General features: G+C 36.5%; 1 protein-coding gene across 3 annotated transcripts in view; it reads right to left on the bottom strand.

Annotated features, from left to right (window-relative positions):
* The window catches only part of Cep41 (centrosomal protein 41), a 42,424-nt gene that overhangs the window by 11,253 nt on the left and 11,569 nt on the right, over positions 1-19,602 (bottom strand). Inside the window, exons 1-5 of one of the 3 annotated variants that reach the window (XM_048786929.1) lie at positions 18,365-18,417; positions 17,335-17,398; positions 7,424-7,471; positions 3,302-3,363; positions 2,044-2,113 (exon numbers count right to left, since the gene is read on the bottom strand). In XM_048786929.1, the coding sequence (XP_048642886.1) occupies positions 2,044-2,113; positions 3,302-3,363; positions 7,424-7,463 (172 nt within the window). In that variant the 5' untranslated portion in view covers positions 7,464-7,471; positions 17,335-17,398; positions 18,365-18,417. Of the gene's footprint in view, positions 1-2,043; positions 2,114-3,301; positions 3,364-7,423; positions 7,472-17,334; positions 17,399-18,364; positions 18,418-19,602 lie in introns of those variants that run through there. The other 2 variants (XM_015493827.2, XM_048786930.1) reach the window with 2 other exon arrangements.

The following is a 19,602-nucleotide window of genomic DNA, read 5'->3' as shown; positions in this document are numbered from 1 at the left end:
ATATATATATATATATATATATATATATATATATATATATATATATACTGCAGCAGCATTTTATTAAAGTGAAAAATCAGAAAAGAATGCAATGCCCAACAATAGGAGGATAATTAAATTATGGTATATCCCTAGGATAAACCTACGACTACACAACCTTTCCAATCATTCTTTTGAAGTCTATTTAACAACATAGGAAAGTATGCATGAAAAATGTTAATTAAAAGCAGTATAATACAAAACTATACACAAAGAATATGGATTTGATTGGGGTGAGGTATAAGATGCAGGAGGAAATGGACCAAAATGTTAACAATGATTATTGTTTATTTTTTCTTCTTTATATATAGTTTTTAGTTTTATAATTTACTAGGAAAATACTTTTAAGTTAGAAAAAAAGTAATAAACATTGTAAAAGGAGATTTCAGAATTCTTCAAAGATGACCAGTACACATTCAGATAGGATCTGTTCTACAGGCACTCCTGAGTGAGTTATTATCTGTGTAGAGCACTAGAAAAACACTAATATTACTCACACATTATGGTGTCCTACTTTACAAGAGCCTATTTTGCTGCGCAAATTTATCTCAGAAGAGAAAATTGCATGTGCCCATATGTTCTGGTGCTGCAATCTCAACAATGAATTAAAGGACCAAATCTAAGTTCTTATATAACCCAGTTAAAATTGGGAGTACTTGTATGAGGAGACTCAATTATCTCTGTTACAAAGAGCCCTTATTTCTCTGCCGTGTGAGAGGCATCTGTCAAAGATAAATTCCTGTCGTTTTCAGATTCTCTTTATTCTCTCTAACAAAAACCAGCCCAGGGAAATGACAGTTGAGTTGCACAAAACCAGTGTTCAGACTTCCTGAGAAACTTGTCTTGAATTCAGAAGTCAAATTCCTGACCTACATCAACCTTAACAAACACATTCTCCTTCAGTAAACAGCCACACATTGATTGCGGGGTACTTCAGGATAAAATCAAGACCTGAAGTCTATGTATTCTTTTCATGAGCGTACAACTACAGAGGTTTTATTTTCCACTCTGTATTTAAGAAAGGAAATCTGGAGCCTGCTTATCTTTCTAGCCTTATCTCCTATCCAGTGCCTACTCCTCCTTTAGTCCACAGTCAGACTGGATGAATTGATTTCCTAAACATGCCTGGTGTCCTTTCCTCTCTATGCCTTTCTCAGGCTATTCCTCAACTTGTAAAATTCTTATCTTAACCTTGCACTCCCACAAGGCCCCTATGGAATGCCTTGAAGAATCCTGCTTCAGTCTTCCAAGTGGAAAGAACTTTTCCTTCCTTGTATCTCCCCTAGTAACCTGCATCTTTCTCAAGAAATTTTCCAGAATCCTTTCATGAGGTATGAGAAGACACTGGTTACATAGGAGACACTTGGATTAGTGTCCCAGGTCCATTCCTTGTTAGCTGTATCACCCTGAGCAAGAGATTTAACTTCTAAGACTTGGTCTTCGTATCTATAAAGTGTATGCTCCTTCCAGAGTTCTTGAGAAGATTAAGAAAAGTAAAATGAAGTACCTAGCAACATATACTCAACAAATGATGGTTGCCTTTCATTTTTCCATTATTAGATCCTGCTGCATTAGTAATTCTATTGTACTGTTTATTCTCTTCACCCATCACATGTACTGGTATGCATGTGTGCACATGGTGACTACAAATTCCACATAAGCAGAATTGTTTGGTTCGACTACATAGCCCTGAATTCTGTGACCTGTATATATACAGAAAGCACTAAAAATATTTTGAAAAAAAGTAAATAGTATATGAAACAAATCTACAATGTTAGATGTGTTAGACATGCTCTACATGTGTTAGACCCAGAAAACCAGATGGCTTTTTTTAAAGAAATAAGAATTAACAATTTAAGCACCAGGCAGCATTTCTAGGAGTAACAATAGGATTAAAATAGTTATATTAAAGTCCTGAGTCCTTATAAACACACCAGCAAATGTAGAATGAGTACAATAAAGTGGTCAATCTTCTATTTTCCCCACGTCCTGGATTCTCATTACCTTCTAGCCTTTGGATCTCCTCAGTTGTCACTTCCAGTGTTTGATCAGATAGAGAAGCAACTTGGATGACCTGAGAGAAAAAGAACAAAATGTGTAAATGTGTGTATATTTGTTTAAGCAGAGACAATTCTGTCTTTTACAAAAGACCAGGAAACATCAAAGATCAAAGATCTCTTGTTTTAAGCAGCTGTCAGTGTCTTGAACTATAGACTAAGTCTCAGGCTTTTCTACTTTCAGGGTGGTAATTATATTGCAGATGATCATTCCAGAAGAAGAGATTCATGTAAAATATTACATGACAAACTTAAAAGACCAAAAGGATAACTTAGGACAAGAAACATGAATAAGAGCTTAAAACTACATCTGTTCTCAACATATTGTGGTCTCAACATGACACAGTATTTCTTAAAAATGCAATACTAACCTACAAAAACGTATACAGTATTGACAATGCTCATGTAATGAGGAAATAAATGTAATTATGAATATACTTATTATATAATAAGTTACAGTACTTTATACCTAAATACAGTATTCATTTTTCAAGCTTTTCTCATAACTTAGCTTATAAGGCCCAAAATCCAACTTGAGTTATGCCAATGTAACTCTTGTTTGGGGGCTAGAGAGGTAGCTTATCCATACATTTAAAAATGAAAGAAGAAAATGACTTGCCCAAAATAACAAAATAAATTACAATGGAACTGAAAAGACCTCAGTCATAGAAGAAGGAAAATCACTTGGGTTCCACAGGGGACAATATTCAAAAAAATTCTGAATCTAGAATTCTAGATTCTAAATATCGAGTTAAACGTAGAAGGTAAAATAAAACCTAAGCCATAAATTTTAAGAATTTAAAGCAGAATGCACATTTACTGGGGCTGGGGATGTGGCTCAAGCGGTAGCGCACTCGCCTGGCATGCGAGCAGCCCGGGTTCGATCCTCAGCACCACATACAAAATAAAGATGTTGTGTCCGCCAAAAAATAAATATTTAAAAAAACCTCTCTCTTTAAAAAAAAATTAAAAAAAAAAAGAATGCACATTTACTTACTTTACAGAATTCTTACTGAAGAAAAGAGAAAAATTTCACACCATCTTTATGTAAACATTCAGACCGCATACCAATTAATCCTCCCACAGGTGAAATTTGAAGAATCAGAAACAATTCTTCTGCACAATCCCTAGAGCTGAATTTAGAAATGTTCACATAAAGCAGCACAAGTTGGTTTTAACTCCAATAGAAAGATCATTAAACTTACCAGCTGGGCAAAAGTGGTAACTTTTAGTCTCTTGAAAAGCTCATCTTTTTTGTATCTATAATCTGAAAAGCAGAATAAGACATGTTTATTTGGGTCTATTTTGCTTTCTTAGAGATTAAGACTTTCTAGTCATCAAGTCATATGTTATATCTTTCTAGTCATTTATGCTTTTACATGTATTATTTCATTTGATCTTCATGATATGCTCAGAACCAGGCAGGCATTTAGTGCTACCATCTCTTCATTTCCCCCTTGGTTTTGGTCATCAAGAGCACAGTCTGCCATTTTCCTTTTACTAAGCTGTCTCTACTGTGGTCATGTTGTATGGCATGCACTTTTGTAAGCTGCCTCAAATCCTTTTCAGGACAAACAGGGAATAAATGTCTACATTTTACAAAGGAGGACAGAGATCCAGAGAAGCTGAGTTACCCCAGGCCAAATGGCTAGTACAATGTTTACACCCTACTATTCTGACTTTGGCTTCAAAAGAGAGCAGTCCTTTTCCTGTGGTTGAAACTATGCTAGAGACATTGGGACAACGTGTGTGCATGCACGAATGCATGCTGGGCATGAAGTTGTGACTGGTTCTGATAATATCAGTTTCTCTTAAAAAATGAGTTTTGTAAGACAAAAAAGTTCTGAAGATCTGTTCCATAACAATGAGAATATACTTAACACTATTAAACTGTACACTTAAAATGGTTCAGATGGCAAATTTTATATTTTGTGTTTTTATCACAATTAAACAAAAAAGTAAAAGCCAACCTAAAACACTGACATTTATTCAGTGCTATCTTTATAGTTTTTATTATAACTCAAATGGGGGGTACTTTATATTTGTGTTAATAGTTTTCATATCACATTAAACAGTTACTAAAAACTGAGCCAATGTCACTTTATCAAGTATCTAACCTGTAGATATCTGTTAGAAGTTAGTTTCCTTAAACTTCTGAAGATGACTGTCAATTCTGAAGCATTTTCAGTGTTGAACTCTGCCCACCCTTATCCTTCCCTCCTCTTCTAGATTTTTGTGTTTGTGTCCAAGACTCCTTAAATACTGCCTCATTATTTCAGAATTACTGAAGGTTAGCTGGATAATTGCTATGGCCTTCACAGCATAAATGTCTCATAAACCAAGACTCCTAGCAACAAGGGAAAGGATTAAAGGTATTTAAGATTATTTACTTGGTGTTGCTAATCAGTTCCACGAATTCTCAAAAAACCCAGCATAGACCGGATGGTTACTTTGGAGGATAATGTAAGCTTGGTTGAACAAATACCTTGATATTCAGAGTCAGGAGATGACACTACCTTAAAAACTAGTCTTCTGTAAATATTTCAAGACTCTTTCTTGCAGGGAATTAAAACTTCTGTTCTAAAATGTCTTGAGGAGAAAAATTTGGCAAATAAACTATCACTTATAGAAAATTCTTAGAGCAGCTTCTTCAGCATATAGTAAGGTAATAAGGCTCAACAGAGCTTCCAAAATCTGCCAGGATGAACATCTGAACAGGCTGAGCAGAAGCTTCAAAAAGTGAAGTGAGTAACTACAGCATTCCCCTCCATTGCCACCAACTTCACACCAAAAGTCACCTCCGTAAATCAAAACAGCAATAAATCAGTCATGGAAAAAGTCGATAACTTTCAAGTCATTTGTACATTTATCCACTGAAATTCTTTTAGTATGGTTACATAGTTTCAAAGACTTTTAAGCATAAAGCATTAAACATTAAAATCCCATTTAACTAAACAGAGATTACATTAGACAAACACCAGGCTTTGCTGCATTCTAAGGACTGGCATTCCTATCGTCCTCTGTACAAAGCCCCCTGCACTGCACCCTGGAGCCTGAATGCCACGTACCTGGTTCTGGTTTAGAAGAAGAGCCATCAGTAGAACTTTCTGACATTATTACTTTGAGATAAAAGATCAAATTAGACGTCTTATAGTAAGTTTTAAACTCTATCAAAAGGAAGGCTTGGAAGGCTCTGTCAGCCTTCCTTGCAAAAGCAAACAGCTTTAAGAATGGAGCTTCTGCTACTGAGGCTTCTCTCAGATGCTGGTAGGGGACTAGAAAATTCCAGCTCAGATGTGCTATCAAGGTTTGCTTCTCCAGTGAGCCTAGGATCTGAGTCTGCCTCTCTCGAGTTACTGGAAGGACAGAGACCTGACTATCTAGGATGTTTCACATTGGATCCAACTAGTGTCATTTAACTACCAGGCACCAAGAATAGGCTTTGTAAACAGTCAATAGTCACAGTGTCTGTTTTCCCCAGGTAGAGTTGAAAGAATGTTCAGATTACAAAGGATTTCTGCGTTTGCAGGCATCTGTTAAAATGTGTTATTAGCAAATAAAAGGGAAGTTGGGCTCACAGTGGAAGACAAATCAAAGGAAGTACCAGGACAAGGTCTGATTTCACAGACAGACGTGGCATCTGAGGTAATGTGGGCAGTGATGGGTCTAGCTAGAGTATCTTGCAACTACCTCCCTCTCCACCAAAGAACAGAACAAGGGAGGAGAGAAGGAAATAGATTCCAAAATGTAGATACCAAACCAGAACTAAGGCAATTCTGTCGAAATGAGCACAAAGCAAGTGATCAAGTTAAGTGGAAACTCTGGCCTTATTAAAAGGAAGCCCCCAACTTCTAAGGGCGGAAGGTGAGTGAACATTTTCAAGGATGCTATTGCAAGAGTATTCTTTTTAGAGAACCTACACTAAGGGTTTAGATATTCAAGATATCACACTGTACTCTAAAGAAATGTTTTAAGCAAGGTTCTACCAATTTGAGTAGAATGGGACATTTTTATGGGACAATTTCTGGTGAGAACATGTGAGCTTACACTCAGCTACAAATGGAAAGGGAGTCAAAAGAGACCACAAACTCAAATAGAAGCAGGCTGGCTGGATGTCGCCTGCTCTGGCTGAATTGAGGATGACAACAATGAAATGTAGGTGAGTAAACAAGATTTTTTTCATGGTTTGGAAATTCAATGTATTTCATATATGTTTTCTATGGACACATATGTATATACTTAAATAATAACACAAAATGTATAAAAGGAAAAGGGGAGGATCCTGTAATATTACACATTTTTAAAAAGTGTTTATAGCACAATCTCTTCTAACTGAACATGGTACATAAAGGCAGTCAGTACAAAGCTGCTCCCAAGTCCACATCTATAGTACAGGGTTTCCCTGCACTGCAGCAGTTCAAAAGGAACATTATCATTTTAAATTAAAAGGTCTGTTGTATAAAAAAAAAAAATTCTCATGCATTCTAGATTTGTAATTTTCTCTTCCAAGAAGATATATTTTACCAGAGTCAAATGCTGGACTGTGACCATAGGACACGTCACTACCATTAGCTAAATACTCCTAGCACTGGGTTCTCCTACTTAAGATACAAGCAGATCCATCTTAGGAAACAGATGTTTCTAGTTCTTTAATTCTGGCCAAGGCATGTATATTTTACATCAGTTTTGAACACAGATTGAAAAATCATGATTTTTTGCAAGGGCAATATACTCTGTGACTTAGTAAGATATCTTTGTAGTAGATTAGTTTTTAAAAAAGGATGTGCATGAAATATGATTTTTAATTAAGAGAAAACAGACTGCAGTGAATGGATAATGCCGAACACTGTGAATAAGCTCGCTCTTTCTCACACCTTTAAGTCTTCCATGAATACTCTTTAATTTATACTCATAAGAATGTTATGAAGAGAGAGATTATTATCCTGTCTCAGGTACAGACCAAATAAGAGGAGCAAAAAGATTAAGTACTTTGTAAAAAGCCACGAAGGCTGCAGCACAATGTACCTAGAAACTCGGGCATGAACCACTTAAGCAGAGCTCACTCCACCAGACCCCACTCTACATTCCAATGATGATATCCCCTAAAGGATGCAAGTTGGGCAGAACTGAGATTCATAGGCCACCATCTTAGCAGCTGGCCAGGAGGGTACCCAGTGATTCCCACATACTTCTAGGCAGCTGCCAGGCTCACCTGACTCTCACAGCTCTCCACACATGTCAGCTGTAGAGTATGGTGGTTAGCTGATAACCAGCTTACAGAACATTATGGAGCTCCATTTTTCCAAGTCATCAATAGTGTTACTCACTTTTTTTGATCTCTTCTAGCTTCTCAATGTATTTCGTCATACTGTTACCTAAAAAGAAGGAAGAATTTTAGATATGCTATAAATGGAAGAAAATGAGTAACACTGTGAAAACAGAATGGAAAACAAGTACTTCCTGAGCATCCATGGCCTGTTCCTATGGGATTTTGGACAGTGGGCCAATGGGCCATACACAGTAAACAGCCTTTTGGATTACACAGCATCATTAAAAGTTCTGGAACTGAGGAAAACGTTTTGGTTAAATGCATTTAAGCTAGGGTTTATCCCCGGAAAAACATTTAGCAGTCTCAGAAAATACTAATGATTATTTATATCCATTTTTTCCCCTTTTTGAGTGAAAGCTCTCTACCTCCCTATACCCCCTTGTCTGTTTGTGGGGAAGATACATAGAGGACCACCAAAAAAAGAAGCAATTTTCTTTGAATGTCTGAAGTGTGCCCTTGTGGCTACCCAAGCAACCCTTTCCTCTCTGCTTTGTCTTTGTGGTCTCCTCCTCTTTCCTGAACTTGGTCTTCACTATTCATGCTGATGTTGCAGCCTGAACTAGACCACACAGTTTGGATGCTAGTATTCACCACAGGCTTGATTTGCTGAGAAATAACAGCAGGTTCCCACCACTATGGAGAGTCCCCAGCCCTCATGTTTTATGGTCTGGTTCTATAATACTAGGTTCTAGCCAAGGTGGTTTGGAGAGTTTTCATACTTTAAAACTGGGCCAGAATCATTCTGGTTTTCAAATGAATTAAATTCTAGCTCTCAAGCCAGGGACTATTATTTTTTTACTGGGCATGCTACAATTTGATTCAATTCAGCACAGCAAGCTCTATCTGGCACCTAAAAGTATGGCAAAAGAAAAACATTCAAAATAATTTCAATTTCTAAAATTGTGCTCTTAACATTAAGTCTTGAGAGGGCTAAATCTTACTAGGCTAAATCTAACTAGATCCCAAGTTCTGATCAAAGAAATGCTTCCAATTAATGACATGGATTGATGTTTTCAAGGACTATTTTAAACTTTTCTTCATGTTTGGGTCAGAGCAATGAGAGAAAAACCTTGCTCTGAAAACCCAAATACATTGTCAAAACACAACTTACTTCATTTGTTGTTATAAATTTTCTATCACGAATTCATTATGGAATAAAAATCTACTGTTTTATTTTTCATTTTAAGACATACACTCTTTTTTTTTTTTTTTTTTTTGGTACTGGAGATTGAATTCAGGGGCACTCAACCACTGAGCCATATCCCCAGCCCTTTTATGTATTTTATTTAGAGACAGGGTCTCACTGAGTTGCTTAGGGTCTCATTGACTTGCTTAGCACCTCACCGTTGCCGAGGCTGGCTTTGAACTTGCAATCCTCCTGCCTCAGCTGCTGGGATTACAGGCATGTGCCCCTGCTCCTGGCAAGACATACACTCTTTATCAGGACTAGAAACAAAGATTCAGTGTAGTCCTAGACCCACACTGTGTTCTTCCAGAAGCTGAGAGAGAGATGAAGTCAGTTAGGACTACTCAGAAGGCCTGAGGCTTCTCAAAAGAGATGTATGGTCAGAAGAGGCACAATAACCACCAAAGAACTGATTAAAACCAAATATGATCTTTTCTAGGTTCTTCAGCCTACAATTGACCTAAGAAGTGATCAGAACTCCAGAGGAAAAAAAAAACATAAATTTTTCCTGGACTTACACATCCCTCCTCCCCACTGCAACTCTAAACTTCTAAACTTGGGCATGGAGTTACCTGATCAATGGAATGAGAGAAGACTACAGCAAATCAGTATGCTGTTCAGCTTCCCACCACCTTATTCTTAAACTATTTCAGAGGAGCTTTTGGTTGTATGTCCCTGACTCCCCAACAGCTGCACAGTGTTGATGTGGTGGTTGGTGCCTTTGGCTAGGGAAGCTTCAGGCAGTCCAGTCAGAAATTTGGAAATAAATTTCTCCAGTGACACAGCAAGATAGTAACTAAGCCAGGTCCATTCCCAATCTCCCGGTTTCTAATACGGCTCACAAAACACCTGGCTTTTCTAGCTCTGTTGTTTTATTAGTATTTACTCATTTTTGCAGTATTACAAATTGAACCCCCTCCCTGTCTCCACCCCCCCAAAAAAGAAATTGAACCCTACCACTGAGCCACGTCCCCAGCTCTTGTGTTTTAAAAACACAATTCATTGTGAGGTAAACTTGTAGGAAGTGCCACTTCCTAGACCAAAAGAGGTGGGGACCATCTGATGTTAATTCCCTGAGGGATAGCAGCCAACCTCATTTATACTGTCTTTATTATTAAAAGAGTTCATTTCCAAATGACAGTGGTTTCTACTAACGAAGTGTCTAAAATTAATTTCCTTATTAATTATCAACATTTTCAGTATATTTATACAGCACTCCATCTTGCATCAGCAGACCCTCCCGCGAGGCTCTGAGGTAAGCTGTGCCGCCTACCTTTCGTTTTCCTACCAAAGGAGATGACAGACAAGATCTTTTGCAGTTATGCAGATATTTGGCAAATTTATGAAAAATTCAAGAGGGCCATTAATAAGAAGCTCTTTTTATTACAGACATTCATTCTATCTAAGTGTGGAAGAGAAAAGTTTGGAGGAGAAAAGGAAAGGGAGAGTTTCCATATTGCTTCTATTAGGATGACTGACCCCAAATCAACACAAAATCCCTAAATGTGATTTTAGAAAGTATAAACAGAGGCGTTGTATCCTACTGTACACACTTATATGTTAACTAAGTGCCTTATCCAAATATATCTAATTGCATCAGAAAATAGTTTTTTAAAAAATATTTATTTTTGGTTGTAGATTGACACAATCTTTATTTATTTTTATGTGGTGCTGAGGATTGAACCCAGGGCCCCAGATGTGCCAGGCAAACACTCTACCCCTGAGCCACAACCCCAGCTCAGAAAATAGTTTTTGACTACCTTTTAAAAAGACTGGAAGAGAATCAACTTCATAATTCACTTATTTATAAACACATTTTAATATGTAAAAGGAGTCTTAAAAACTACCAGAGAGCTAATTTTTTAAAAATATTTGAAATTATACATTACTGCCAAATTTTGCTAGATAAGACTAATTTAAAAGAAAAAAGACAGAGGCTCTCCATTACTCACTGTCTAAAACTTCTTGCTCTACTACTGAAGATGCCAACTTACCCACCTCCTTCAGTGTTGCCTTAATTATTAAACTTGACAAACTTCCTGTCAGCCTTAGGTTCTCTAACATAATACCTTGTTAGCTCACCCAGCAGGAAGCAACCCGCTCCCTCCTCTGAACTCCTAAAGCACTGGCTTACCACTCACAAAGCATCTGTCACTGGACTGGATTAGTTTTATGTACTTTATTCAATGCAGAGTCCAAGATTATTTATCTGTGCACATGAACACATACACTCACAACCTTTATACCTCCCATTGTCTAGTGGAGGAGATGCTCAAAAATATTTGCTGAATGGAATATACTATAAGGATCTACCCTTTGAAAAATCCTAATAGTAAATTGTTTAATAATGTAAATAATCACGTTCTAATCTGGCTTGAGTTTTTGCACAGCTGATTTTATTTAAACTATGCACAATTTGATATATAAACAATTATGTTTTGTTTGGACTACTCATATGACCGATATTGACTCAGGCAACTGAGAAGTACATAAAGTGGTATTTGGCTTCTGCCTTCTTACAACTTTAAGTTGCAATGAAAGATACGTAACAAAAGTTTTACAATTAGAATCAAGAGAAAGGAACAATTCAACTCTATCAATAGTCCTGTGCAAAGGTAGAGTACAATTGATTAACCGAGTGACTCATTCATTAGACATTTTTTCCATTGCGGCTCTATAATTTAATAACATTATTTGTACTAAGCCTGTAAGAAAAGCCAGTGATTCTGAGCAGCAGTAATCTAAGGTGGGTAAGATTTATAAGGCATGAACTCAGTTGCTAAGAGACAACTCTAAGGCTTTATTTTTCTTCAATATTTCCCTCCTCTGAGGAGAAGTTCTTTTGGTTCAGAATTAGCAGAAAGCGTGAAAAGAGGCACAGTGGTCCTTTGTTAACCTCAATAAGTTCTACGTGTGTATAGTGCACCCTGGTTTGTAAAAGCCTTTCACATACATCTCTTCCTTTGACGTAAGAGACAGAATTAAATCCCAAATAAAAATGAAGAGCACCCAGTGTATAATGAGTTTGAATGCTTAAGATCAAGGCTATTAGCAAGTATTCAGGAAAAGTAAAAACTAAAGAAAATAAAGGAAATGAAATATTCTAGTTTATGCAGAAATAAAGGAAGGAAAATTTTATAAAAATAAAAATAAGCAAAGACTGAATGGAGAAAGTTTGCAAAATTTGGAAAGTGCAAAGAAATGTGAAATGAGATTGAATATAGACTGCAGTAAGAGGTAATGCATCTGGCAGAAGAGTTAGAAGAGACTAATAAAGGGAGAGCCCTGTGGCTTGGGAAGTGTCCCTTAATCAGTGTGCAGCACTGCAGAACAGAAACCCTGTGAGGGTGCTTGAGAACATACAAGAGCCCTGCCGAGCTGGCTGAACAAAATGCCGGCAGGGGTTTCCTCAGGAGCATAATCCACTCATGGCACGGTTTGGCAGTGCTGGGGAGCTGGGAAGATACACTCAGGCACCTACAGAATAAAAGAAATGTTGGAAGTTCAAAATAATTCTGAGTTTTCTAGCCATGGTTGTACATCAGTGTTCAGGTTTCTATGAGGAGACAGAAGTAAAGGAACAAAAAATAATCTTTATGTAGAAGGAAAATATCAGTTTCTGAAGAATTCAGCAGATGATTTGGGTGAAGATCAGAGATACTTGGTTCTTGATAGAATTCTTGATTTGTGATTAACTCTGAATTGCTCACTGGTAAGAAAAGATTAAAGACCCATCCATTTAGCCTTGATATAGGAAATGCTCATTCTTTCCTGTGCCTACTTCCTCTGACTGCAGAGCTTAAAAACATTCTGTATATGAGAACTCCTAACTCTTACTTGGGCTCTAAAGTCTCTCCTGTATTTTCTTACCCAGGACTCCTCATCTTTTCCACCTCACGCCACAAATAGCAATGATAATATTTGGACAAAACGCTGGGGTTTGGGCTGCCCCAGGTCCTGCTGGCTTCAAAGGATGATGGGTTCTGGGTCTTGGTACATAACCACAGGTGCTGCACACCAGGTAGAAGACCTCCTCTGAACAGAGAAGTCAGTCACAAAAATGTACAGAACAGAATACCAACATTACAATAAAATCTCTCCCCTAAGTTGACTTTAAAATAGATTCTAAATTTGAAACACACACACACACACACACACACACACAATCAAGTCCTAGAATAAGATTTCTCTCCCACACTAACTTTAAAATATTTTGAGCTTTAAAGCACTGAGGCATGCTTTGGCCCTTCCAAAAACTATTATGAAACTAGTTTGGGAGACTCTTGTTTCCAGGAAGATGGGTAGATATACTTTACTCCTTCAGCTGAGTACAACAAAAAATGCTAGAAAACTCATAGAATAGGAGAAAATATCCACAATGATTATATTTCTGTAAAGAAAAATAAAATGAAAATAATAATAATCAATAGTAATAATAGGAGAAAATACAATGATTATATTTTATAAATAAAAATAAACTGAAAATAATCAGTTTACTTTTCCAATTTTAAATATTTAATTTACCATGTAACCACAGTGATCAAGACTGGGTGGTAATGGTAGAGGGACAGACATACTGATCAAGGGAATAGAACAGAGTAAGAGTCTAATATCCAGAATAAATAAAAGAACTCTTGTAATACAAAGAAAAATACCCAATTTTAAAACAGGCAAATGATTTGAATAGACATTTCTCCACAGGAGATATAAAAATTCCAACAAGCACATAAAAAAGGTGCTCAACATCATTAGTCATTAGGAACATACAAATTAAAACCATAATGAGATACTACTTCACACCCACAACGATGGCTATAATCAACATGATGGACAATAACAAGCATTAGTGAGAATGTGGAGAAAACAGAGCCTTCCTGCATTGCTGATGGGAATGTAAACTGTGGCTGCTTTGAAAAAATAGTTTGGCAGTTTCTCTAAAAATTAAACATAGAGTACCATATGACCAGCAATTCAGCACCTAGGCATATACCCAAGAGAACTGAAAACACATGTTCACACAAAAACTTGTATACATTGATGTTCAAAGCAGCACTTTGGCCAGAAAATGTAAATAATCCAAATGTCCATCAACTAATGAGTAGATAAACAAACACAGAATAGATGTACAACAGAATATTATTTGGCAATAAAAAGGAATGAAGTATTGACACCTGCTATAGCACAGATGAATCTTGACAACACTATACTAAGTGAGAGAAGACAGACACAAAGGCTATATATTTATTATATGATTTCATTTTTATGAAATTTTCAGAGTAGACAAGTCCATGGATATAGAAAACATGTTAACAGTTACTCAACAAAGTAAAGATGTTAATTCTTTCCAAATCGAAGAACAACTCCTATCAAAATCACAGCAAATTTTAAATAAGGTTATCACAAAATTTGTCTGAAAAGAAATTAGAATAGCTAATTTTGTAAAGAAAAATAATCAGCATAACCAATTTTAATTAATCCAGTTTACCATGTAGCTACAGTAATCAAGACTGGGCAATAATGGTAGAGGGACAAACACACTGATCAAAGGAACAGAACAGAGACCCAGCAACAGAACCACACATTTATGCCCAACTGACTTTTGACAAAAATGAACGTGTAATTCAATGGAGGATAAGTAACTGTTTAAACAAACAATGCTGAACCAACTGTATACCCATAAGCAAAAAAAGTTAATCTTGATTAAGTCACACACCTTCTATAAAAATCACCTCAAATGTATCATGGACTTAAATGTAAAATTTAAAACTAGAGAGTTTTTAGAAAAAAATCATTGGGATAGGCAAAGAGTTCTTACAGTTGATAACAGAATCATGATCCATAAAAGGAAAAACTGAAAAATTGGTCCTCATCAAAATTTAAAACTTTTGCTGGATGCAGTGGCTCATGCCTGCAATTCCAGTTACTTAGGAGGCTGGGATAGGAGCAATGTAAGTTTGAGGCCAGCCTTGTCAACCTAAAGACCTTGTCTGAAAAAATAAAAAGGGTTACTTATACTGCTCCTATCCCAGCCTCCTAAGTAACTGAGATATATAAGAAACTCTCAAAATTCAACAGCAAAAAGCCCAACAATTCAATTAGTACAGGCAAAAGACATGAACAGACATCTTACCAGATATACAAAAGGCAAATAAGCAAATGCAATGTTCATCATCAGCAATTAGGGAAAGTAAAATTGCAATACATTACTACACATTTATCAGAATGGCTATCAGAGATAATGAACCACTTAACCAATGTGGTGGGAACATCAAATAGTACAGTGACTTTGGAAAACAGTTCAGCAATTTCTTATACCACACAAATAAACTACCATGTGACTCAGCAATTGTACTCCTGGGCAATTATGAAGACTTATGATCACTCAAAATATGTACATAAGCCAGGCAAGGAGGTGCACACCTGTAATCCCAGTTACTAAGGAGGCTGAGGCAGGAGGATGATAAGTTTGAGGCCAGCCTCACCAACTTAGCAAGCCTCTGTGTGGAAATAAAAAATAAAAAGAGCTGGGGATGTAGCTCAGTGGTGCAGCACCCCTGGATTCAATCCCCACAACTGCAGTAAATAAATAAATAAATCTGTATGAATGTTTATAGTACTTTCATCTGTAACACCCCTAAAGTGGTAACAATGCAGATGGTCTTCAACAGGTAAATACCAGCCAGTAATACAAAGGAATAAACTATCAACACATGTAATAACCTGGACGAATCTTAAGAATTATGCTGAGGAAAAAAATGACAATCCAAAGGTTACATACTATAGGATCCCATTTATATACTATTTGTGAAACAAAATGATTGAAACAGAGAAATATTGGTGCCTGTCAGGGGTTAAATATTTGAGTGGGAGTAGAAAGGACAACATAAGGAATCTTGGGGTGATAGAAATGTTGTGTACCTTGACTGACATGTCAATGTCAATATCACGGTTGTGACAATATAGTTTTTAAAGATGTTTCCATATAGGAAACTGCAAAAAGGGTACATGAAATCTCTCTGTATCATTTCTTACAAAATGCATGTGATTCTACAATTATCTCAGAATAAAAACCTAATTTTAAAAAGTAGTTTAAAACTCTCAAGATATACTAGATATAGGTATTTAATATATATTATAAAAACCAACATAAGTATCTCAATATTACAAAAACTGAAATTAATTTCAGGCACTATTAGTGAATCAAATTTTAGTTATAAATTAAGAAACTGAAAAGAAAGAATGGGGTAGCATAAACCCCAGTTTGATTTTCAAGAGAAAAAAAATTACAAAGGCATAGACGAACCTAAGTATCTTAGATAAATCTCAGTTTTTACAAATTTTAATTTCAAAGCTATAAAGATTTCAAGGACAGTAGTCTTTTAACATCACTTCTGGACTCTCCCATATCTGGTGCTTACCTCCATATCACTTATTTCAGAAGGGTGGGCCACTATTGCAATTAAGGGGGAGGTGGGTACAAGTGAAGGAGCTCAGAGTACAAATGATAGAAGAAACAAGGCTGGGGGAAACACAGGGTGGTGAGACACTACACTAGATTTGGCACCTACTCTCTAGTAATGACTTTCTCACTCTGCCAACAATCCTGGCTTTAGCTTCTACATTGAACTCTGAGTAAACCACAAAATCTCCAGGCCACAATTTCCATCTCCTCTAAAAACAGTGATAATATTTTCACCTGCCCATCAAACAGGATATTTGCAAGGATAAATATCTGTATGACAAGGAGATTTTTGAAAGAAAGGTAAAAAGAAATAGTATCTGCATTTGAAACATTTAATTGAAGTCCAGGTTATTTGAGGAAACATACGCAATGGAAGATATTGATTTTTAAGGAGACTGCAGAAAGAGAAAGACAAAATAAATGAGATCATTTAAACAAGGACAACACCCCCCTTTGCTTTCCTCAGTTGTCTTGAGGTACTGGTGGAAAATTCAGTACTGCTAAAGGTAGAGAGTCCCTCAATCCCCTAGCAAAGCCATCTTAATCAGGTAGATTTTCCACAACAGGATTTAAAGGGTAGAAAAAAAACAAACAACCCAAACCTCACAAGACTGCAAATCCGCCAGGATCTGGACAGCAGTCCTCATCACGACACTGATGGATGTGAATAGCAAGGAAATAAGTAGGAAGGTACTTGTAAACCATATTTCACCTAAACTGCAGCACTAATTAAATTTTGTCTGATATTTTAGTTACTCATTCAAGCTGTCTGCCATCACTTGAATCTAAGCTCTTTCATTGCAAAAACCACAATCCACACTCATCTTTCTATCACCCAAAGTCCACAGTTTCACTTGTACCTTCTGTGTGAACACCGAACAGAACAAACATGCACGTGGATATTACCACCAGCTTGAAGCAATATATTTGAGGTACTTCAAAACAGAAGATGACCTCCTGATATTTACTTAGCATCAGCGCCATAACTTACTGAACAATGGTTTCCATTTCTGGGATTTCATTTTCTCAATTTCTATTATTTCTAATGTGGTAATGAAAAATGAGCTAAATTATGTAACTGCAAATTTTTACTGATAATTTGAAAAACAGTTTTCAAAGATAAGTCCTGAGCCCAAAAAGACATCAGGCAAGATAGTGAGAAACTTTTAGCTGTGATTTATACCAGTTTTGATGGGCTGCTTTCTGTCAAAAATTAGCTATTGTATTAAAAAAAAATTCTAACTTTCTAATCTTTACTCACCAGTGTCCAGTCTTGACTTGACATGCTGATATTTTGGGTTCTGTGGTATCCTTTTAGTCAAATACTACAAAATAAGAAAATCCACAATTAATTGGGTTAATGTAAAGATAAAGGTGGCAAACTCAGGAAAGAATCAGATACTTAAAAATGGGGAAAAATAATAAAATTTCATCGACTTTAAGGATGAAAGCTACTTTAGAGATCTAACCATCCCTACCATATAGAACTCTTTGCTATGGCATTTCTTCAGGTGAGGACAGTTACCTTGTTTCTGTCAAAACACATTTTGTCAAAATAATCTCAGAGCACTATGTGATAAGAATTAAAAAAAAAGCTCTTAGAAATTATCTGGGGGACTAGGGTTGTGGCTCAGCAGTAGAGCACTCGCCTAGCATATGTGAGGCCCTGGGTTCAATCCTCAGCACCACATAAAAATAAATAAATAAAGGTATCGTGTCCAACTACAACTAAAAAATAAATAAATATTAAAAAAAAAAGAAAAAGAAATTACCTTGGAATTAAAGTCATCACATTATAGTGATGTTTATAGCTACACAATTCCCAATAGCCAAACTATGGAACCAGCCTAGGTGTCCCTCAATGGGTGAACGAATGAAGAAAATGTGAGATATATATATATATATATATATATACACACACACACACACACACACAGAGGAGTATATATTATTAAGGAGTACATATTATTAAGCCAGAAAGAAGAATGAAATTATGTCATTTGCAGGAAAATGATGGAACTTGAGAACATTATGTTAAGTGAAATTACCCAAATTTAGAAGGTCAAGAATTGGATGTTTTCTCTCATATGTGGAAGCTAGAGAGGAAAAAGAAAAAGGTGGGAGGGATCTCATGAAAATCAAAGGGAGATCAGTAGAGAAGAAGGACCAGAGGGAGGAAAGAGGGGAAAATAAAAGGAGAAATACCGGGGAATGATATTGGTCAAATTATATTGTGTGCCCATATGAGTAAACAACAACAAATCCCACCATTATGTACAACTATAACTTACCAATAAAAATATATGGAAAAAGAAAGAAAAATAATCTTGGGCTGGGGATGTAGCTCAGTGGCACAGTGCTTGCCCAGCATGTGGGAAACCCTGGGTTTCATCCCTGATACTACAAGAAAAGAAAAAAAAAACTTATATTGAGCCAAAATTGATCTCCCTTCAATTTCTTTTTAATCCACTGTTGTAACAGAGTGAATCATCTGCCCCTGCCTCAAGAAACCTGTTAAGATAATGAAAGGCAGCTATCCTGCCCCTCTTTTTTAATGTTACTCTTTTTATGAAGGCTTTGGGACACCCTGTAGATTTTATCCACAGATCATCTAAAATATAGCAGGTGGGATTCAGACCTGACCAGATGCTGTCTGGCCAGGGCTTGTGCTGGCAAACTCTGACACTGCTCCTCCAAGTCTGGGGCTCCACATGTGTCACTGCCAACAGACTGGCTCTTGTGGCAGCTGAGGCTCATCTCAGGCTCAGGATAAGTTTATGGTTAGCAAAAATGCCTGCCAGGTCTCCCTTGTGCTGTGTTTTGATAGTTAACACTTTGAATCCAAGCACAAGACATTAACCCATATTAAATTCCTGTGGTGAGTGCAAAAGCCATTAAGGAAGGGAAGGATAAAGAAAAAGGACACTACAAAATATGGCTTTTTTATAGGTCTTTTTCTAGCCTATAAGTATGAAATCCATATGTTCAGCATAGGTAGCTGTGGAATATGAAATTAAAACTGGGTAATATCTTTCCAACTTCATCTTCTGCACATGTGCCTATGGACAGGAATGTCCCCGTAATATCTCCAGTCTTGGAGATGTCTGCCTAGAATGCCTTTCCTCAACTTGTCCTTGGACAAAATTTATTTCCTCTGTAAAGCTGTCCAAAGTGGAATTAGGTACTTTCTTCTCCTATCCCCCAGAGTATCAATACCTGCCTATTGGCTACAACTAGAACTTCTTCCCTACTCTAGGATTTCCTTAAAGGTTTATATTTGCCCAGGACCCAGTACATACTAAGTGTACTTAATGATATTCAGTCAATAAATGAGTATCTGAATAAAGACTGAATTACAGCCAACTATCTGGTTCCTTAGGAGAGAACATCAAAACTTAAAAAAAAAAATTACACCACTTGCTTTTGAAAACAATTTATAGCATATCCTATTGGGAGGATTGCAAAATAAATTGCATACTGAGCTACCTTTTCAAATGACCTACAAGCATTAAAAAAAAAAAAAAAAAAA

This window comes from Marmota marmota, unplaced genomic scaffold (genome assembly GCF_001458135.2).
Source record: "Marmota marmota marmota unplaced genomic scaffold, marMar, whole genome shotgun sequence".
NCBI lineage: Eukaryota > Metazoa > Chordata > Mammalia > Rodentia > Sciuridae > Marmota > Marmota marmota.
The sequence above is the reverse complement of the archived record's forward strand: the minus strand, read 5'-3'. Positions and strand labels throughout refer to the sequence as shown.